At 47.2% G+C, this 22,448-nt stretch overlaps 1 protein-coding gene and 1 long non-coding RNA gene across 5 annotated transcripts in view; one reads left to right on the top strand and one right to left on the bottom strand.

The window, feature by feature from the left end:
* Nucleotides 1-555: 555 nt before the first annotated feature.
* FICD (FIC domain protein adenylyltransferase) lies at nt 556-6,571 on the bottom strand. Of its 4 annotated transcripts, none has more exons than XM_009425980.5 (3): nt 6,386-6,571; nt 4,474-4,832; nt 556-3,354 (listed from the first exon to the last, which is right to left on the bottom strand). In XM_009425980.5, the coding sequence occupies exons 2-3, from the start codon at nt 4,772-4,774 to the stop codon at nt 2,279-2,281; spliced, it is 1,377 nt and encodes a 458-aa protein (XP_009424255.1). In that variant the 5' UTR covers nt 4,775-4,832; nt 6,386-6,571; the 3' UTR covers nt 556-2,278.
* Nucleotides 6,572-21,031: 14,460 nt separating this feature from the next.
* The window catches only part of LOC107967633 (uncharacterized), a 54,025-nt gene continuing 52,608 nt past the window's right edge, over nt 21,032-22,448 (top strand). Inside the window, exon 1 of the long non-coding RNA XR_008538568.2 lies at nt 21,032-21,292. This is a non-coding gene — a long non-coding RNA (uncharacterized LOC107967633). The remainder of the gene's footprint in view (nt 21,293-22,448) is intronic.

Below are 22,448 nucleotides of genomic sequence, written 5' to 3'. Positions count from 1 at the left end.
TGGTGTGATGATTTGGGTAGCTCAGAGCCCTCATGGTTGGGGACCTGACACATGAAGAGCCCTGAATATCACTATGGGTGAGTGTGGCCTTACTTTTTGCTGCTTCACATTAACGGTTTGGCTTTGCCTGCAGCCAGTATTCTGACCTTAATGTCACACTTGCAGATGTCAGCCCAGGCTTGGTACAGGGGCAAACCTTTTCAGGCTTGAGCAGAACCCAGTTAGGTTCCGGGTGTTGACTGTTCTAGAAATGGATTTCCAGGACTACATGAGTGGGTTTGTGTGTTTTCCCCAGAAAATCCAGAACTGATGATAAATAGAAATGTGAAAAACTACTTCAGTTACTTGACTGTTAGTAAAAAAAAAAATCAGTAATTCATCCTTGTCCACCTAGGTAGGCGGTTTATCCAACTTCTGGGTCTCTTGCCCATGGAAATCACCATCTTGGATCTGTTGCTCTCCCAGAACAGTATTATGAATAGGGCTAAAGGTCAGAATACCCCCACTGCCCTTATGACAGATGGGAACATCTCCCAAATAAGACAGTCTCAAGCATTCATGTAATAAAATAACTTTATTAGAATCAGGAATTTGTTAAAATAATATCCTTCACATAGCTAAAGTGCAAATTCTCTTGCTCTATAGTAGAAGCAAGCACATCTGTCAGACCTCCGTGGTGTGCTTATAAAACCAAGACGAGAAGAGTTTTAAGTACCACCTCTGGCAGCATAAGAGTATGAAAACATATTTTATAAAGGTTTGAATAATTATCATTTGGAGCCATTTCATATATCGTATATGTCTTTTCACTTATTTTTCTTAACCTTTCAAAAACTACTCTGTGCTATTTATACAACTGAAGAACTGTATAAACTACTTTAGAGCAGTGGCCTCATTACTGTCAGGAACGGAATTACCAAATCAAAGAGACAACACTGCGTATTCGCCATCACTCACACACTGACAAAGTGCAGTAGTGTTAGACATCATGGGCTCTGTCACTGGGAAAGGGACCCAGTGACTTCCACCACTCTGACTCTAAATAGCAGCAGTCATATTGGCACCTGTACCATATGATTCAAAGAGAAGATTCTACTTCCATTGGATGACAGCTTGGAAACTCGGCCATATTACATAGAGCACTACATCATTTCACAAGTTGCGAGAAAAATAAGGCCACTCTGAGGCAATCTCTTCTGCCTCCCAGGGGGATGGGACACGGGACAGTGCAAAGACCATGGAAGGTGGGGGTCCAGGCAGTAAGTAGATGAAACTCCAGGACCAAAGGGATGCAGCCTGGCCATGGCTGAAGGTTTTTGCTCCATTCAGTAGAAACTGGTGCTCTAATTCATTATGAAAAATGCTTACTTGGTGTCCACATGGCACTTGTTTTCTCAGGTTAACATCTGCCTACAGAAAACTCAGGCAGAGGGGTGAGGGCAGATGCCTACTAGCATAACACCTGGTTTGCAGCACGATACAGGTGGAATGACAAGCCCAGAGAATTTCAGACGAAAACATCTGGCCTGAGTTGCTACAAATGAAGTGTGAGAGAAACGCGGATACACAAAGAAAACCAAACTGCCCGCCCACCATGTTTCCCCCTCCAACAAACAGCTCTTTATGGCTACCCCCTATTCTTAATTAGAAAAATAGTCTCAATATGAAAAAAAAAAAAAACAGCTGCTGGCACTAAAGTTTGCAAACTATGGCTCAAAAAGTCTTCCTGCAGGTAAGTAAGGAATGTCAGCATTCATTTTCTCTTCTATGAAGTTTGCTTGGAAGTTAGTCACCACTAATCTAAACCTTGAGAAAGTGAGCTTTCAACCATTTCTCTCAGCTGCGACTTGGGTCTGACTTCCCAGTTGCAGTCACAGAACCTCTCAGCCTGTTTCAGAGAAGCACTTGGAGGAGTTATGTCAGTGGCTCTGGGCCCCGTCCCACACCTCTTGGCCGCTCCTCCACCTTAGTGCAAATTCTGCTCCAGAACCTTTGTTCTGGTCACACGGTGGCACTGTTGCCACTGGCAAGACACAGCAGACACCATACAATACTGACTAGCTTGCTCCAAAGAAGAAAATAAATAGCTTGGTTGAATTATAAGTTATTTTAGAGACAAGGCTTCATAACTTAGTTTTTTTTTTTTTTTTTAAACTAAAACATTTGGAGGTAAAGAATGTTTCTCCTTTTGCTTTAGGAAGTGACTAGGTTTCTAGAAATGCTGTTTTTTTTTTTTTTCCTACCTCAGGACAGCCTTTGTCACTGAGGATTTCTAGGGTTAGGGCTTCACAGGAAGCGTCTCCTTGAACCCAGAGTGGTTGGGTTGAGCTTCTGGCAGTGCCACCGAGTACTCAGTTGTGGCAAAAAGCAGGGTGTCCAGGGTGGTCTCAGTACACTTGGCGATGAAGCGAATGAAAGGCCTCACGTCGCCCTCGTTGGCAGCTTCCAACACGTGGTAGTACTCGGACCGCTGCTCCTTGCGGATGGTGATGGGCGGGTAGCCCGCCTGCATGAGGATGAGGTTCATGAGCAGACGGGAGGTCCTCCCGTTGCCATCAATGAAAGGGTGGATGTAAACGAGTTTATAATGGGCTAAGGCTGCAAACTCCACCGGGTGCAGGTTCATGGCATCCTCGGAGTTGAGCCACTGTACAAACTCCTGCATCTGCTTTTCCACATCCTGCGGATGGGGAGGGATGTGGTGTCCGACCAGGACCTGTGTTGTCCGAAACCTGCCGGCTTCCACGGGGTCCACGTAGCCCAGCACCCGCCTGTGGATCTCCAGCACATCGCTGATGGTGACGGAGCCAATGCGCGAAACCAGAGTCGTGTTGATGTACTTCATGGCCGCATGCATGCCTATGACCTCGTTCTGCTCCTCCAGGCTCTTCCCGGGCACGGCGTAGCGGGTCTCCAGGATGTGCCTGATTTCCGAGAGGGTGAGGGTGTTGCCCTCGATGGCCACTGTGTGGTAGATGTGATGGTAGTAGGTCTCCTCCATGACCCTGCGCAGAGCCGAGTTCCCCTTGGGGATGGACATGACCTTCTTCACTTTGCTGTCGATGATGCTGAAATACCTCTGGTCGATCTCTTCCACGAGAGGCAGTGTCCGATCGCGGTTGACCAGTGCTTTCTCATGGTAGGGTGAGATGGTCAATGCTCTGGTGTACAAGTAGTCCGCCTGGATGATGTCCTTGTCTTCTTCCGAGAAGATGCCAAACTCGGTGAGCGCGTCCACGAAGTCCGGGTCCATCTTGAGGGCGTGCATGAAGAGCTTTTGGGCTTTTTCCCGCTTGCCCTGGCGCTTCATCTCCAGGGCCTGGTTCAGGGCAGCTCTGGCTTCCAACTTACCCGCTGGAAGAGAGCCAAAGAAGCGCTGTGAGGGAGGGAGGCTAGGGGGCAGAGGACATTCAGGGGGGCTGTCCCCTGTGCTGGTCTCCGCAGGAAACCATGATGACCAGCCTGTGTCCCTGGCCTTGGGGAGCTTGTTGCAGCCGCATCGTGTGTACTCAACATGCCCAGTACCACTCTGTTCCCCCAGCCGTGTGGTGGTATGCAGTCACTATCCGTGTGTCCCCAGAACCACTCTCTTATATTCTGGGAGGCACCTCCTTGGCTTCCTAGCCTCCTGCTTTCTGGACATAGAAAGTTCTAGGCATTTACTCTGCCTGGGCCCTCTCTGCTGGGCCTTTCCTGTGGGCTCCCAATGTAGGCCCTCTCCTACATCTCCAGCTCATCTTGTGCTGGTGACACAGGTTCCTGCCCCTGGAGGCCCAAAGGCGTTAACAACTCCCCACTCTTCCTAGACCCTGGGGGCTTCACCATCCCGGGACTGTTCTTTAACTCTTTTAACCCAGTGGTTTGATTGTGTGCCCCAGGGGACATTTGGTGACGTCTGGAGACCTGGTTAGTTGTGTAACTGAGGAGGTGGAGGGAGTGCTACAGGCATCTCATGGGGAGAGGCCAGGGATGCCACCACCATCTAACAATGTACTTTCAGTCCCCACCACAGAGGACTGGTGGAGGTGGGGAGCCTGCTCTAGCCCTAGCCCTCCTGTCCTGGCCCCTCTCGGCCACCTGAGGATCAGCCCCACACATTCAACTTCCTTTAGTTCCTCGAATGCCCCCAGGCTCTCTTACGACAGTTATGTCAGTTATGACAACTAACCTCTGGTCTCTGCCTGGAGTCCTTTTCCTTGGATGCCCTTCACCCTGGATGACTCCTACTTAACAACTGGGTCCCAGCTCAGGTGTCACTTCCTCCAGGGAGCCTTCCTGGTATGCTCCTACAGCCCTTTATGCTTCCCCATCACCACACTTGTGACACTGTCTCAGTCACGTCACCTTGTCTATACTAGGAGCTCTGGGCTGACTTGTTCACAATACCCCGATGCCCCACATACAGGACATGACACATTCTATGTCTGTCTGTCCAGTTAACAAGCATTGAGGAAGACGGCCAGTCTGTCTTACCTGGAGAGGCCTTGGTCTTGGCCACCAGCAGCGTCGCGCCCCTGGAGGTGATGCTGAGCTCCGTGGATGGGCTGGTGCACTTGGTGGCGGCATGCTGCGCCCTGTCCGGTTTGCTCCTGAGCAGGTAGAGGCCTTTGAGCACAGCCAAGCACTGCTCCTCCACAGCCCCCAGCGGCAGCAGCAGGGCCAGCAGGGACCCCAGCACCATGCTCAGCAGCGTCACCCAGAGGAAGCGGCCCCAGACCGAGACCCATTTCGGTTCAGTCACCGCCATCACTGAAGCCATTGGTATGAGCATCATCTGGACTCAGGAGAGGGCCCTTTGCACATGTCCACAGGCAGCTGAGAGAGAGCAGGATCTGCAAGGAGCCAAGAGTTGCAGGAGAAACAGACACGTTCAGGACACAGTGTGACTTCAGCTGGGAAGATGGGTTTGGAGACTTCTGCTCTTTTAGCTCACTAGAGAGATGGGGTGGGGGCAAGTCAAGGACTGGATCTCACTAGAGGAGGGGCCAGCCTAGAAGGACTGGTGCCACCTCCTGGGCAGTATGAATGTGAAAACACTGCTGTGGTCCAACAATTAATGAGCACCTGCCATAATCCAGGCCATGTGCTAAGCACCAAATGCCTCACATGGGTCACCTCCTGCAATCTTCAACGACTTGAGCTGATGTTTTCACCCCTCTCCAGGTGAGGGAACTGAGGTTCAGAGAGGTGAAGTCCCTTGCCGAAAGTCTCGCCGGGAGCAAGTGACAGCCTTAGGACTTGAACTCAGGAACCCCACGGCTCTAAAGTGTCCCTCCTTCCCATATATCCCTGTGGCTTCTGACCACAAACACTGGATTTGTGGACATATGTCAAACATTTGGGACATAAATGACTGACAGACACCCAGGCAGATCAGCCACAGCAGTTCTGACGCCCAATCTTTGATAAGCACAATTGTTGGGTGGCCTCATTTATTGCCCTCACCCTGATATTCAGCCACAGCTCCCACAGTGCCCTTCCCCTCTCTGGCCTTCCGCTTCTGGCCTGTCCAGAAGGGACCCCATCAAGAGGATGAGCAGTTCGAGCATCTCGAAAGGAACTCAGGCTGTGGGCCACAGTGCTTGGCCTCAGTGACAACACGGCTTGTATGTGCTTGGGGCTGGCAGTGGGAGTGGAGGTGGGGCCAGGCATGCAAACACTATGCTGACAATAAGCACTTATTAAGCAACTATGGTGTCCTAGGTGCTGAGCAGTGTACTGGCCACGCATTGCCTCGTTTCACCCTCATGCCACCCTATGAAGGAAGAGCTACCCCTAGCTCCATTTTACAGACAAGGGAAACCAAGACACAGAGAGCATAAGTTAAATTCCAGAAGGCCCACAGGAGGTAAATAGAGGCATCCGGAAGGAAACCCCAGGGCCTCTGAACCCGGTCCCCAGGTCTCGATTTCTACCTTATTACTAAGCAGGGCCTGTGCACCTGCTCTGGGCTGGTCCTGACCCGGGAATGACTGATGGATCACGGGGTTCTGAGTCTCATGGGGATCCTGGCCCATTGCCACAGAACATGTGAAATGGCTTGGGGTGCGCTTTAATAGGGGTGCGCCTGGAGTGCTGCGCGGGTCCAGGGGTCTGGGCGGGCTTCCCGAGGGGACAGGCTCCTGGGCGGGGCGGTAAAGGAAAGGGGGCAGTTCGCCGGTGCCAGGGCTGTGTGCGGGGAAGGAGTGCGTTCTGGGAGGCGCGAATCTCTCCCCCACACTTCCCTAGAAAGGGAGAACTGAGGCCCGGAGATGGGAGGGGACCGTTCTGAGTCCCCTCCAAGACTGCAGAGCCTCCCTTCCCGAACCCCGCCCAGGGCTCGCGGCCCCGTCGCACCCTTCCCGGCTTCATCCTCTCGAGCCCCTAGGGCTTGCCCCCTTCTCACCGCGCGCAGCTGTCAGAACCCCAACCGCCTTCCCCGCGCTCCCAGCTCCGGGCCGCCGGCTCCCGGGTCCTCCTTCTCCGCCGGCCTCTGGCCCCGCCCCCGGCGACTTGCCATTGAACCGCCCGCAGCCCTCGTCGCGGCGGATTGGCTTTCCCCACTTGTCCTTCCCTCGCATTTCCGGGTTCCCGCGTCCGCGTCGGCTTCCCCGAGAAAGACGCGCCGTGGGCCACTCCCATTGGTTGTTGCTTGCGTTTGTCTCGTTCACGTAGCAGCCAATAAGCAGCGGGAGGGGCGGGGCCTAGGCCACAGGCAGGAGGAGCAGGTGCTGGAAACCCGACGGGCGTGCGGATTTGGGGCACACTAGGTGGCGGGCCCGGAAACTGGAAGTTCCACGGCGGTCTTTTCCTCGGGTCTCCTCGTCCTGGAGCCGCTGTCGTGTGCCTCATTTTTCCCGGTTGTGAAATGAAGATGCTGATGCTTTTCACCCTTTCACCCGGTTAGCCTCATTGACTGCGCAGCCCCTGTTCTTAGCCTCCACCCCATGCTGCTGAGTTTGCCGCCTTCTTCTTTACGCTTTTCCTCTCTGTGTCTTTTCCTCCCTGACTTAAACAACTTTTTTTTTTCTTATAAAATACAGGGTCTCGTTGTGTCGCCCAGGCTGGAGTGCAGTGGAGCAATTGCAGCTCACTGCAGCCTCCACCTCCTGGGCTCAAGCAATCCTCCCACCTCAGCCTCCCGAGTAGCTGGGACTACAGGTGCATGCCACCATGCCCGGCGAATTTTCTTTTCTTTTCTTTTCTTTCTTTCTTTTTTTTTTTTCTCTCTCTCTCTCTCTTTCTTTCTTTTTTTTTGAGACAGAATCGCACTCTGTTGCCCAGGCTGGAGGGAAGTGGCACGATCTTGGCCCACTGCAACCTCCGCCTCCCAGGTTGAAGCGATTCTCCTGCCTCAGCCTCCCGAGTAGCTGGGATTACAGGCGCGCATCACCACGCCCGCCTAATTTGTGTATTTTTAGTAGAGATGGGGTTTCACCATGTTGGCCAGGCTGGTCTCGAGCTCCTGACCTCAGAAGATTTGCCTGCCTCGGCCTCCCGAAGTGCTGGGATTACAGGCGTGAGCCATCGCGCCCGACCTATTTCTGATTTTTATTTTCTTTAGAGACAGGGTCTCGCTATGTCGCCCGGGCTGGTCTCGAACTCTTGACCTCAAGCTCTCCCTCCATCTCGGCTTCCCAAAGCGCTAAGATTACAGGCGCAAGCCACCCCCTCGGTTCTCCCTGACTTTTTAATTTGTATCCTCTCCAGAAGGAGCTGGCTAGTTCTTTTGGCTTCCCATAGAGAAATTTTTTCTTTGAAGCAGAGAATGGAAACCTCCATCTTAATCCACAAATACTGAAATTAAACATCTAGGGAGGTGCCCCAGAAACGCTAAGCATTTAGAAGTTAGCAGTTCAGATTCTGGGGAGTCAAAGAGACCTGAGCTCAAATTCAGACTTTGCCATTTACTCTCCGTGTCACCTTGGGCACGTTACTCCTAGCCTCACTTTCCCCACTTGTAAAATGGGGACAAACAGCCTACCTTGCTTTTGGCATCCAGTTCAGGATTTGCAGAAGGCTTGATGCTTCAAGATCTGACCTCCTCTGTGACGTGTATTGCTCTTGGAGGCAGGGCTAGGTGGTGGTTGTGGGGTGTCACTGTTGGGAGTCACACAGCCCTGGGTTCAAATCCCAGCTCTGCCACTTGCAAAGTGAATCACATTCAGCAAGTGACTTGATCTTGTTGATCATCTGCCTAGGCTTTTCTGTAAACTGTGCACAGTGTGATGATATTACCACTTCACAGGGTTTTATGTGAGGGTGAAATGAGATTCTATACATCTGGCACAGAGCAAACTATCTATCTATCTATCTATCTACCTACCTACCTACCTATCTAACACCTATCTATCTTTTTTGAAATAGGATCTCACTCTGTTGCCCAGGCTGGAGTGCAGTGGCGTGATCTTGGCTCACTGCAAACTCCATGTCCTGGGTTTAAGTGATCCTCCCATCTCAGCTTCCCTAGTAGCTGGGACTACAGGCACACACAGGCTAATTGTTTTGTTTGTTTGTTTGTTTTTGAGACAGAGTCTTGCTCTGTCACCCAGGCTGGAGTGCAGTGGTGTGATCTTGGCTCACTGCAATCTCTACCTTCTGGGTTCAAGCGATTCTCCTGCGTCAGCCTCCTGAGTAGCTGGGATTACAGGCGTGTGCCACCGCACCCAGCTAATTTTTTTGTATTTTAATAGACACGGGGTTTCATTCTGTTGGCCAGGCTGGTCTTCAACTCCTGACCTCAAGTGATCCACCTGCCTTGGCCTCCCAAAGTGCTGGGATTACAGGCTTGAGCCACCGCGCCTGGCCAGAAGATCCATAGTTTTTAAGGAACAAAATCAGGGTGGTGATTATTTTGGTGGCTTCTCGTTTTTAATCTTTTCAACCAAGGTCATAAACATTTTTCTCTTGGAGTCCTCTGAATTGCACTTCCTGATGGCCCAAGTAGTAATGTCATTGTAAAAACCTTCCCCAGAGGAGGGCCTGGTAGGCAGCCAGCTTATGGGTGACAGTTAGTGTGTTAGAAAACAGTGAAGCTCTGGGGTCAGACAGATGTGCGTTGAAATGCAAGGCCCACTGCTTGCTAGCTGGGTGACCTTGAACAAGTCACTTATCCTCACTGAGCTGGGTATTACGGGACTAGTGGACCCCTGTCCACACCCAGGTATAAAGCAATGTAATCCTCTGCTTCTAAAGGCACCCTCCTCTCTTTGTTAGCTCTTTAATTAGCTTAGGCTACCAGTAGTAAATCCAGAGGCTATGCAGGAACTGCTAATGAGCAAAACTTCCTGGCCATGAGACAATAGGTAGAGGTGGGGAGCGTGGCAGATTTGAGAGCACATGCCTTGTCTAAAGTGGGCAGCAGCTTCTCAGCTCGAACCCGTATTTATTAGCTGGGATGCAGTCTAAAAGTGGATAGAGTTTTCAATTTTTCAAAATAAATGTGAGGCCTAGATTTTTTAAGCAGTATCTCCAGATTTTAAGGCAGTTGGCATGGCTGCCGGCTGGCTTTCCAGGGCTGCCAGATTGTAACCCCTTTGTAGCCGGTAGTGGAAGACGGCAGGGGAACGCAGGAAGAAAAGACTCAAAGGACTATTACAGCAAAATGAGCCCATTACTGTGTCTGGCCACCAGGGGGCAGTAATTCACCTGACATCACTTACCTCCTTCAATCTCCTTGTCAGGAGTTTACACTCAATTTTAACTCTCGACTTTGTCTGCATTCAGCTGTGTTGAATGCACAAAATATGGTCCCTGAAGCGATATTGAAAAGTTGGCTTTCTCCATCTTAAGCATTCTGTATTAGGTGAAAATTGCCTCCCCGTGGCCCACGGAGGAGTTTTCTAAACGCTTACCTTGACACATGACAAAGAACCCAGAAAGTGGCTGCATGGGAAATATGTCCATTATGCAAAACAAAACAAGACAAAAAACCCTTCTGCATGTTTAAGGAACAGCAGTCAAGCGCTTCTTGCTGGCAGAGTCGGATTCTATTGCTTAGGAAAAACAAAACTCCCCGGCTTGAGGCTACATGGCATTGAGTTGGCTGCAGAATGACTCAACTTCATTAAAAAGAAAATACACCACACCTGTTCTTGCTTCTTCATTTCTCTCATCTTTCCCCACCCCTGATTTTTTTTTCTCTGTCTAACTTAATGCTGTGGCTGAAAAAGAGAGCCCAGCAGCCCTTCTCCCTGCTACTGATTAATCCTCCTTTTAAGACATACCTGGTGGGGGCCAGGCGCGGTGGCTCACACCTGTAATCCCAGCACTTTGGGAGGCCGAGGCGGGCAGATCATGACGTCAGGCGATCGAGATCATCCAGGCTAACACAGTGAAACCCCGTCTCTACTAAAAATACAAAAAATTAGCCTGGCGTGGTGATGGGCGCCTGTAGTCTGAGCTACTCGGGAGGCTGAGGCAGGAGAATGGCGTGAACCCGAGAGGCGGAGCTTGCAGTGAGCTGAGATCGCACCACTGCACTCCAGCCTGGGTAACAGAGTGAGACTCCGTCTCAAAAAAAAAAAAAAAAAAAAAAAAAAGACATACCTGGTGGGGTCAGACCCAGTTTCTGAGGCATCCCCAAGAAACAGGGCTTGGGGGACCCCATATGAGTGTCCCTGGGCTAAAGGCTTGTGTTCTGGCCTCAGGATGTTTCTCATGTCGTATGGTCTCAAATCACCAATATTTCAAAACTCAGACATGCAGATGAGTGTTGTTTTCAAAGCAAATCATTTGAGGAAGTGGTACTTCTTACTTGGAAAAAATTAAACGTAACTGCTTTTCACCTGTTGAACAACTATTTTGTTTCTTAAAAACAACATGAGATCATTACAGATATAGAATCCACAAAAAACAAGAAGAAAAAAATACACATTCACAATTCTACTCCATATTTCTCTATGCACATTTATTTATTTTTGAGACAGGGTCTCACTCTGTCACCCAGGCTGGAGTGCAGTGGCACGATCTCGGCTCGCTGCAGCCTCAACCTCCTGGGCTTAAATGATCCTCCTGCCTCAGCCTCCCAAGTAGGTGGGACTACAGGTGTGTGCCACCACGACTGGCTAATTAAAAAAATTTTTTTTTGTAGACACAGGGTCTCACTCTGTCACCCAGGCTGGAGTGCAGTGGCATGATCTCAGCTCACTACAGCCTCAACCTCCTGGGCTTAAGTGATCCTCCTGCCTCAGCCTCCCAAGTAGCTGGGACTACAGGTGCATGCCACCATGACTGGCTAATTTAAACAATTTTTTTTTTGTAGAGATGGGGTTTCACTATGTTGCCCAGTCTGGTCTTTAACCCCTGGGCTCAAGAAATCCTCCCACCTCAGCCTCCCAAAGTGCTGGGATTATGAGCATGAGCCGCCACAACTGGCCACATCTATTTTTAAATGATGAAATATTTCTGATATCCAAAAGACATCAACAGTGCAATGGGCGCTTGTGTACCTGCCATCCAGTTTAAGAAATACCATGTCACCAATACACTGAAGCCCCACGGGCCTTCTCCCCTTCACATGCCCTTCCCTCCCTCCCAGAGGTCACCACCATGTTGAATTTGGTGCTGCTGCCCCCATGCATGGCTTTTTGCTTTTATCCACATGCATGTATCCATAAATAATATATAATGATGTTATGCAGATTTTTATGCATGATATATACTGTGTGGATCCTTCTGCATTTTGGGGCTCAGAATTATGTCTTAGAGATTTATGCTCATGCTGATATGCATAGTTCTGGTTCATTAATTTTACAGTGCTGTATAGTATTCCATTTACAATTTATTTCCCATTTACCTGTTGATGGGCATTTGGATTGTTTCCAATTTTTCCCTATCACAGACTGCAGTGAAATACTTGTATGATTTTTTGGCACATGTGTGGAAGTTTCTCTAGGACAAAGTTTCTCAAAGAATCATTTGGGAGGGTTTTGGAAAAACAACCACATGGGGCCTTGCTCCAGACCAACGAAATCCTCTAACTGCTCCTCTGATCCTGCTGTATCTTAGCTACAAGTGGAAATAATCGTACCCACCATGCTATCTCATTTTTGGTAGTGGTGACAACTGAGCACTTACTGTGTGCTAAGTAATTTGTATGGTATTTGATTGAATTTTTGTAACAATGCCATGAACTAGATATTATTAAACCCACTTTATAGAAGGCGAAAATGAGGCTCAGATAAATTAAGTAATTAGTCTGAGGTCACACAGCAAGCAAGTGGCAGAGCCAGGGTTCACAACCAGTCTTCCTGACTCAAAACTTGTGGTTTTGACGATTATGAGACCCTAGGCTTTCAGAGATCTCAGGTCACATTTTAGCTCCTCAGCTTTGGAGGTGGAAAAACTAAGGACAGAGCCAGAATACAAATCCAAGTCTCTAGATTCCCTACTCGTTAACATGTCCCCTTCTACTGTAAAAATGCTTTAAGGGTAGGGGAAGGAGCGAGGAGGAAAAATCTTCATAAAGTCATCTTCTCGAGACAATTTCTGACGTCCACCCTATGTCTGTTATCCATTGCTGTGTAACAAATAACCCCAATGCTTAGTAGCTTAAAACAACAGCAAACATTTTTTACTTTACATTATATTGTGTGGGTCAGTAATCTGGGAGCAGTTTAGCTGGATGGTTCTAGCTGGCAGACGTTCTTGAGATTGAAGTCAAGACAGTGTTTGGGGCTGCAATCATCTGAAAGCTTGACTGGTGCTGAAGGCTCCATTTCCAAGGTGGCTCACATGGCTGGTGGCTGGGGGCTTCAGTTCCTCTCATGTGGGCTGCCCCATAGGACTGCTTGAGTGTCCTCTCAACATGGCAGCTGGCTTCTCCAGCATGAATGACCCAAGAGTGTGGTGTCTTTTATGATCTAGCTTCAGAAGGCACACTTTAACCTTCGCTGTACTCTATTGGCCACAACACAGATCAATCTTGGTACAAGGTATGAGGGGGCTACATAAGGCTCACCAGGAGATGAGGATCAGTGGGGCCCATCTTTGAGGCTGTCTGTCTTATGCACTGCCTCTTCCCTTCTCTGTCCCAGTGATTGATTCTGCCTGACAGGATGGACTTCAGGCCTCCTGGGCCTTATGTGGTGGACTCTTTGGGTACCTCAAGGCAGGGAGCTTCTGCATTTGTGAGACTCCTCTGTGAGAACAGTGGACTCCCAGTGGCTGACTGCTTTTCTCCCAGCTGTTTACTGACTGCTTTCTAGCTGTACTACTCTAATTGGCCCAAGAAGCTGCCTACTCCTGCCTAAAAATATGGTCATGTTGACATGGAGACTGACTCAGGTGCTCAATACGCTCTTTTAGATCACAGCCTCTGAAAGATGTGACTAACACTTCTCTTCCTGCATGGGGCCAGGAGGGAGTGAAGACCCAATGGAGCCTACATCCTCCCCTTCTCTGATTTCTCTGTTTCACCTGATTCAAGGTAGCCAGGGTCTGGGGGCTGCTGGGCAGAGGGTCTGTGGACTCCCTGAGTCCAAATTGCAGTCCATTTTGATGCCCCCCAAAAAGCTCTAGTGGAAGCTCTCTGTTGCCATAGTAACGTGGAGATGTGGAAATTAACATGGGTGTCTGGCTAGCTAGGAAAGCCAAGCTCTTAATACTCATTCCCTCTTTTAAATAGATAAGAATTCCCAGGAGGGCTTTGGACAGACATCAAAGGGCCTATTTCAGGTGTTGAGAAAATACTCTTTTAAAAATTATTGTGAAATGAATTCAGCTCTAATCAGAGAGATGGCAGTGATTTGGCATTCTCAGAGGAATTGGAGAAATAAGTTTAGAGCCAAGGCAACTGTTTTTTTTTTTCCTAAATGACAGCTTTATTGAGATATAATTCACATACCACACAATTCTCCCATTTGAAGTGTACAATTCTGTGGTTTTTAATATATTCACAGGGTTGTGCAACCATCACCCCAATTTTAGAACATTTTCATTACCCCCAAAGAAAGCAAAGACCCTTTAGTAGCAATTTCCTGTTTCTCCCCAAGCTCCTTCCCTCAGCCCCTGGCAATCTACTCTCTGTCTGTATAGATTTTTCTCTTCTGGATGTTTCCTGTAAATGGAATCCTATAATATGATGGCTTTTGGGGTCTGGCTTCTTTCAGCATTTTTATTTCTTGTCCTCTTATGGTTCTTCACAGTTTTTCCAACAGCAGTGTTTCCATGCACTTTGAGAACAATTCATTGGCTGGGGGTGCAGCTGCAAAATTAACCCCCAGCCTGGGGATGGATGAAAGGGAGCAGAGTCCTCCAAGGCCACCCACCTGGCCTTCCTTGTTCCTTCTTGAGCCTTCCTGGCTGCTTTGGGACTGTGGTGGGTAAAGTGGCCCTTTGGGAGCATGGCTGGCTGGGCTTCACACTGGCATACAGTGGACATGCTTCCTGTGACTTCCTTTCTTGGGAGAGTTATAATCACAAGCAGCAGAAGATCACCAGGTGCCAGGCACCATGCTACGAGCATCCCTTGAGTTAGGATAATTTCACTGTTACAGACCTTTTTTCCCCTCTCTTTTTATGGGGATTCACTAAACAGCCACCTCTTTTACTTCATGCAGATGTTTTGCTGAGGCTATCACTTGCGTCATTTCTCTATTTTTCAGCCATAAATGATGCACATAGAAATAATCTCACTCTTTGCCCTCTGCTAGCCTAGATATTTTACTTGTTTATTTATTTATTTATTTATTTTGAGATGGGGTCTCACTCTGTCACCCAGGCTGGAGTGCAGTGCTGCAATCTCGGCTCCCCGCAACCTCCGCCTCCTGGGCTCACGCGATTCTCTTGCTTCAGCCTCCCGAGTAGCTGGGACTACAGGCATGTGCTACCATGCCCAGCTAACTTTTTGTATTTTTGTTAGAGACAGGGTTTCACCATGTTGTCCAGGCTGGACTCAAACTCCTGGCCTGAAGCGATCCTCCTGCCTCAGCCTCCCAAAGCTTTGGGATTACAGGCATGAGCCACTGCCCCTGGCCTATTTTTTAAAATATAAAGTGGCTCTGCAGCCCCTTTGTTCTTAATAAGCTTCACAGGGGCAGGGATTTGTCTTTTGTTGACAGCTTGCCTAAGGCTGGCAGGCCACAGGAGTATTATCAACATTGATTGAACAAATACATGATTTTGTTGAATCCTTTGATGCCCCACAAAGTAGGTAGAGTTATGAGACCCATTTTACAGATGAGGAAACCGAAGCCCAGAGACGTGAAGTGACTTGTCACAGGCCATCAGCCTATAAGTGGTGGAGCTGGGATTTGGTCTGATTAAGGGGGATCTGGAGCTCTTAAGCACTCTATTATGTGCAAATATGTGTTATGGGTTGAACTGTGCCTCTCAAAATATGTTGAAGTCCTGACCCCAAGATCTGTGAGTGAGACTTTATTGGGAAACAGAGTCTTTGCAGGTAATCAAGTTTTTGTTTTTAAAAACTGATGCATAATAGATGTGCATAGTTTCAGGGTACATGTAATAATTTAATACATTCATGTAATTTGTTAGGATCAAATCAGTGTACTTGGGATACCCATCACCTTAAATATTGTCTTTTCTTTATGCTAGAAAAATTCAAATTCTTCTCTTCTAGCTATTTTGAAATATACAATAGATTATGGTAACCTATAGTCACCCCACTGATCTATGGAACACTGGGTCTCATTTCTTATATCAAACTGCGTATGTGTACCCATCAATCGACTTCTCTTCATTCTCCTGCCCCCCTGCCCCTTCCCAACCTCTGTTAAACACCAATCTATTCTCTAATTTCATGAGATCCACCTTTTAAACTCCCACATATGAGTGAGAACGCGAGATCTTTGTCGTTCTGTGCCTGGCTTATTTCACTTAACAGAATGACCTCCAGTTCCATCCATGTTGCTGCAAATGACAGGACCTCATTCTTTTTTATAGCTGAATAATATTCCATTGTGGGTATATACTGCATTTTCTCTATTCATTCATCCACTGATGGACACAGGTTGATTTCATATTCTGGCGATTGTGAATAGTGCTGCAGTAAACATGGGAATGCAGATGTCTTTTTGATATATTTACTTCCTTTCTTTTAACTATAACCACTAGTGAAATTGTCAGATCATATTGTCATATCTATTTTTAATTTTTTGAGGAACTGCAATATTGTTCTCCATAGTGGCTGTACCATTTTTTTTCTTTTTCTTTTTGAGTTTAGGAGTGCAGGATTAATAGGCAGGAGAAAGAGAAAGAAAACCACCTGTCTCTCTGGGACTTCCAAGAGGAAAGACTGCACAGGAACCAGTGCACTGGATTTTAGAGTCAGGCTTGAGGAAGTGATGTCTGATTTACATAGGGCTCACAGATTGGTTCGATCACGTATGACATTTACATAGCACACAGGAAAGGCTGGCCACCCCACCCTAATCTTGTTATGTGAATAGGCTTTCCAGTTGACTGGGGTCATCATGTCTGGTCTTTACTGTACACGTGGCTGACAAAGACAAGGGGAGATGGAGCCGCTGTCTTTAACATGATTGGCTCAAGTGCCAGCATCTATGTCTGACACTTGATTTTGCAGGCTGCTCTTTGTTAGAAAGGAAAATGATTTGGGGCTGCTTTTCATTAAAAGGAAAACCTTTCCGAGGACTTCCATATCATCACTATCTGCCTAAGTAATTTATTCTTAACTCCTGTATCATTCCCTACTCTGGAGTGGTAACCCTAACTGCTGTTAGGGGGTGTTGGATGATGACTCTTTCTGGCTACTTTCTGCTGACAAGTAGCATTGTGTGGGGAAGAGCAGCTAGGGCTCCTCCTGGGGTCGATCTAAGGGTCCTCGAAAGAAAGGCGTGTCCGTGCATGGTTCTGTCTGTAGCACCATTTTGAATTTGATTGCTGTCAGCTATTCCGATGGTCTGTAACACTGGTTTGCCTCCACCAGATACTGTGTTTCAGTGAATGTTGTACCTTGGTATCCCAGAGGAGGTCCCCAATATGAAGTGACTACTTTGTCTGGGGTATATACCTGGGGTTCATTGTTTTGAGCCAGGAAAATTTAGGACACTGACACACAAGAGGAGTTTAGGAGCAGGGGTTTAATATGTAGAAGAAAAAGAAAGAAAAACAGCTCTCTCTCTGTTGAGAGGAGACTTCCAAGAGGAAAGACCCCTATTTTTTTTTTCTAATAGGCTTAAAATATACATAAGTGGCTGTACTAATTTGTATTCCAGGGTGGGATCTCTTGACCAGGGTTCCCATCAGCTCCCAGCTTCCCAAGAAGCAAGAACCAACCAGCAAGGGGCTTGATCACCACTAGTGGGTCCAAATAAGGGGGCAGTGTCCTGGGGTTGGGAATGGAAGTTTGATTATGAATCCCTCACCATCTGCCCTGAGACCTGTTAAGCTGGTCATGGGGCTGGGCTGCATCTGATGAAGAAACTTCTGCTAAAATGATTTCTGTCTTCTGTAGGTAACTTCCAACCCAAGTAATACAACATAAATAGATGATTTTGCTACATGTACTGGGGTAACTTTTCAGATTTCCCTTTTCTTTTTCCCCAGCTTTTCCTGTGGTTTTTTCTTCTCTTTTTTGCAGCCAAGAAATGAAATGTTCATTTGTTCATTAATTAATTCAGCAAACATATGTTGATATCCTACTATGTGCAGGCAAAATAAGACATGCTGGTCTCTGGCTGTATGGGCTTGGCAAGTAGCGTTGTCTCTTTTCAGGGCAAATGGTAGCTTTTCCATATTTTTAAAGTTACTCAGGTAATCTCAGGCAAAGGATTAGAAGGAAATGGAGACAGACCCTATAACAACAACAACAAAAAAACTTCAGTTGTCAAGCAAAACCAAATCAAAAGCCCTATCTTTGGGAAACTGTCTGTTTTACCTCATCAGGTTGTCTAGAACCCACAGCAATGGAAATATTAGGAAGGGCAGTGAAGTTTGTGTGTTATTTGAAATTCTGCCGGAACACCCTATAAAATGGGATGTAAACACTCTAGCACTCCCTTACCCCCTGCCAATTTTTTATTGTAAAATGCACATAACATAAAATGTAGCGTCTTAACCATTTTTAAGTGTAGAGTTCAGTGGCATTAAATACATTCACATTGTTTCGCAAACATCCCCACCATCCATCTCTAGAACTCTTTTCATCTCATGAAACTGAGATTCCGTACTCATTAAACAACCACTTCCCATCCCCACTCCCTCCAGCCCCTCACCACCACCATTGTACTTTCTTTCTCTATGATCTTAACTACACTAAGTGAAACTGGCCGAATTGTCCCATAGAACTGATGTTTATGGTTTCTTTGAATAAGCATAGAAATTGATCCTCCCAGTCTTAAAAACATGAAAAAGGTACATTTGTCTTATCTGAGTTCCTTTCTTGGGAAACCAACCATCAGGTCTCCCAGATAGGATCAAGGAGCTGAAACTCACGAGGCCACTATATCTGGACAATAAGATGCCATGATTGCCTAACTGACCACCTGCTTCCTATTGCCCAACTCCTCTTCCTTATTCCTCCCTAATTCCTGTTTTCCTGCATGTAGCTACATTTCCTCCCTGCTATATAAACCCTTGAGTTTAGTTGGTCAGGGAGATGGATTTGAGGTTGGTCTCCTATCTCTTGGGCTGCAGCACCTGAATAAAGCCTTCTTCCCTGGCAATACTCATTGTCTCAGTATTGGCTTTCTACAGCAAGCAGCAGAATCTAGACCGAACCCCTGGCATTTGGTAGCATAAGTACCTCATTTAAGTGTAGTCATACAGTATTTGTCCTCTTGTGACTGGCTTATTTCACTTAGCATAAAGTCCTCAAGGTTCATCCATGTTGTAACATGTGGCAGAATTTCCTTCCTTTTAAAGGCTGAATAATATTCCTAGTACTCACTTTTTTTTTCTTTTGAGACAAGGTCTCACTCTGTTGCCCAGGCTGGAGTGCGGTAGTGTGATCTCAGCTCACTGCAGCCTCTACCCACTGGGCTCCAGCAATCCTCCCACCTCAGCTTCCTGAGTAGCTGGGACCACAGGCACGCATCACCATGCCTGGCTAATTTTTGTATTTTTTTTTTTTTATAGGGATGATGTTTTGCCATGTTGCCCAGGCTGGTCTCAAACTCCTGAACTCAAGCAATCCACCTGCTTTGGCCTCCCAATATGCTGGGATTACAGGTGTGAACCACTGCGCCTGGTCAGTGCTCCATTTTAATATGTTCTTGTGTGTAGCTGAGAGGTCAGCCTAATATCATTTGACCATCGACTGGTGTTGAGGCTTAGTTGAAAAAGTGGGTTAGGATAGAGAAACAGAAAACCTTACATTATGAATATTTTATCTTATCTTTTAACTTACACATACTAGTATTCTGTATACTAATTCGTACTGTGAATACTAATATTAATATTGGGTTAATGGTTGATTAACAAATGAGTTAACTGGGTGAAGTCTCACATTGTCTTCCCTGCATGAATCAGGTGATTTCCTTTTTTGGTTCATTTTGAATTTAATGAGAATTTAAAGACACTGGCTAAGTAGCATACAGAACCCTTCCAGATTTTTATAATTTTCCTCCCCCTCCATCTTTATCTTACAACTAATTCTTCATCAATTTCTATTTAGAAGCTTGCTTTTCTCAGGGCTATCCGAAACACTTAACTTAGTTTTCACAGAAACAACTTTTCTTTTTCCCTTCTTTTTTTTAGACGGGGTCTCACTCTGTTGCTCAGGCTGGAGTGCAGTGGTGCAATCACAGCTCACTGTAGCCTTGACCTCCAGGGCTCCAGCCATCCTCCTGATAACCTGGGACCACAGGCATGAACCACCATGCTGGCTAATTTTTGCATTTTTTGTAGAGATAGTGTTTCACCATGTTGCCCAGGCTGGTCTCAAACTCCTGAGCTCAAGCGATCCTCCCACCTTGGCCTCTCACAGTGCTGGGATTACAGGCATGAGCCACTGTGCCTGGCCTTTCCCTCCTATTTTATCCTGCTACATACTACTTAACTAGTTACAAATGAAACTGGCATAAATAGGTTTGGCAGCAAACAACTGATTTTGCTACACATACAGCTCAACACGTGGCAGCTGGTGGCTTACTGGTCTCTGATGTTGGGTGTGCAGTGACTCAAGCTAAATATGAGAAAACATCAGACAAATTCAAGTTGAATGAAATTCTAGAAAATAAAGGCCAGTACTTTTCAAAAGTTATCAAGATCATAAAAGACAAAACTATTACATATTGGACGACACTGAGGAAATATGACAATGAAGTATTTGGCTGATTCTGAATTGTATTCTTTTACTAGAGAGAACTTTATTAAAACAATTGGTGAAACTTAAATGGGGTCTGGGGAGAACATGGTAATAGATCAGTGTTCATTGCTTGATTTTGATGGTTGTATTATGGTCCTGTAGGAGAGTTACATGCAATGTGGAATCCTGGATTGGATCCTGGACCAGCAAATGGTCAAAAAAATTTAGTTTTTTTTATTAAGTGTTCATTAACGGAAAAACTGATGAAATTTGAATGTCCATAGAGTCACCAATGTTCATTTCTTGGTTTAGATAGTTGTTCTATTGTTATGCAAGATATCAACATTAGGGAACGTTGGGTAAAGGACACAGAAAAACTCCAGGTATTCAATTTTTGAGTCTAAATTTTTCAAAAGAAAATGTTCTTGCTCTTTTTTTTTGAGGCAGAGTCTCACTCTGTTGCCCAGGCTGGATCACCCAGTGGTGCGATCACAGCTCACTGCAATCTCTGCCTCCCAGGTTCCAGTGATTCTCATGCCTCAGCCTCCTGAGTAGCTAGGACTATAGGCGTGTACCACCACGCCTGGCTAAATTTAATTAATTTAAATGAAGGCCAGGGGTTCGAGCTCCCAGGTGAGGCCAATGAAGTTGCTGGTCCACAGACCACGCTTTGGGAAGCCCCCACATCTTGGTTGATTTTAATTATTTATTGATTGATTTTCTGGGCATGTGAAATATTTCCATAGCTCTAGGAGTCAGAGGTATACAAAAAGGTGTTCCAAATGAGTGTCTCTCCTTCTACCTCTCTTCTACCCCAAGGAATCTGTGGCTTGGGAACTCTTCAAGAAATGCTGACATGAAGTTTGAGAAGTGCTGGTTCAGAGAGGCTTGAAAAAGCACCTGGGCTTTATTTGGAAGCGGAGCAGCAGCTGATGCCTCCCTAAATGTTCTGCAGATCCCAGAGCAAAGACCTCTGAGTCTACCGCCCCACCCTGCCCAGCCACGGCTCACTCCTGCGGTGGGCTCTGCCAGAGGAGGAAGAGTGGGACCCTCAAGCTCTCTCTGGGTCCTCAGCTCCAGGTCAGATAACCATTTTTGGGAGAGGGTTGAGATGCTGCAAGGGTGGCTTTGGAGGGAGCTCTGACACTTGGGAATTCTGATCATTTCTGGCACATCTGGGTCTAGGATTAAATAAAATATGGGTTACTTCCCAGGTGAGAGGTTCAGAAAATGGGAGGCATCTCTTTGGCCTGCAGCATGAGGATAGTTCAGTTGTCTTCCCTGTGACTGGAAGAAAAGGTGGCACTCTCTTTCCCAGTGTTGTCCTTGGGGCTGTGTCCCCCTAAAATACAAGTAATAGCCCACTTGGCAGCCCAGGCTCCCCATCTTGGTAATTTGGCCTGATAAGCCCTGAAAACCCCCTGCTCGTCCCTCCTCGTCCCCTCCAGTTTTGGCTTCTTGCCTGGGTGCCCAGAAAACTTTGCCAAACCTTAACCAACTTCATGCTACAGCTGTGCCTTGGTGTTCCCTCTAGAGAGAGCGTTTTGTGATAGTACCAAGCACTGCAACAGAATACGCTCACTTAAGCTTCCACTGAGAGCCCGTCCTGGGCCCTGGGAAACCGCAGTAAACAAAACAGACTCAATTCCTGCCCTCACACAGCTTACTTTCTGGTGGAGGAGAGAGACACTAAATGAAATAGGTAAATGATATGGTATATTCGAGGCTGACAAGCCCTATGGAAAAAATAAAGTGGGGAAGAAGGTGAGGAGTGGTTTGTGATTGAGGTGGTGAGTTATGTGGATGTCTGAAGGGAAGAGTGTTGCAGGGGGAACAGCACATGCAAAAGCCCTGAGGCAGGAGCTCATGCTGTATTTGTGGAATGGCAAGGAAGCCAAAGGGGGCTGGAGAGGGCGAGGGACGGGGAGCAGGTGGGAGATGTGATCAGAAAGATGGCCTGGAAGGGTTAGATCTTAGGGCCTCAAAGGCCCAATGTAGGGATCTGGCCATCATCAGAGTCAGTAAGGCAGTTGCCTGAGGAGTGACGTGGCCCACCATAAGGGATGCAGTGATGAAGCTCTGCAACCTCCTTGCCCTGTGTCCTCATGCAAGAGTCACCACTGCTCTGTGCCTCGGTTGTTCCTTCTCTTAAATGGAGACAATAACAAGACCTGCTTTATCCTCCTATTACGAGGATTAATGATGTAAGGGGCCAGGCATGGTGGCTCACGCCTGT

This window comes from Pan troglodytes, chromosome 10 (assembly GCF_028858775.2).
Source record: "Pan troglodytes isolate AG18354 chromosome 10, NHGRI_mPanTro3-v2.0_pri, whole genome shotgun sequence".
Taxonomy (NCBI): Eukaryota; Metazoa; Chordata; class Mammalia; order Primates; family Hominidae; genus Pan; species Pan troglodytes.
The sequence above is the reverse complement of the archived record's forward strand: the minus strand, read 5'-3'. Positions and strand labels throughout refer to the sequence as shown.

Excerpts from the sequence above, each read along its gene's own strand:
- FICD (XM_009425980.5), bottom strand. The coding sequence starts at position 4,774 with ATGATGCTCATACCAATGGCTTCAGTGATGGCGGTGACTGAACCGAAA. Across the intron at positions 3,355-4,473 it reads CAAGACCAAGGCCTCTCCAG|CGGGTAAGTTGGAAGCCAGA; the intron begins GTAAGACAGACT and ends GCTCTCTTCCAG.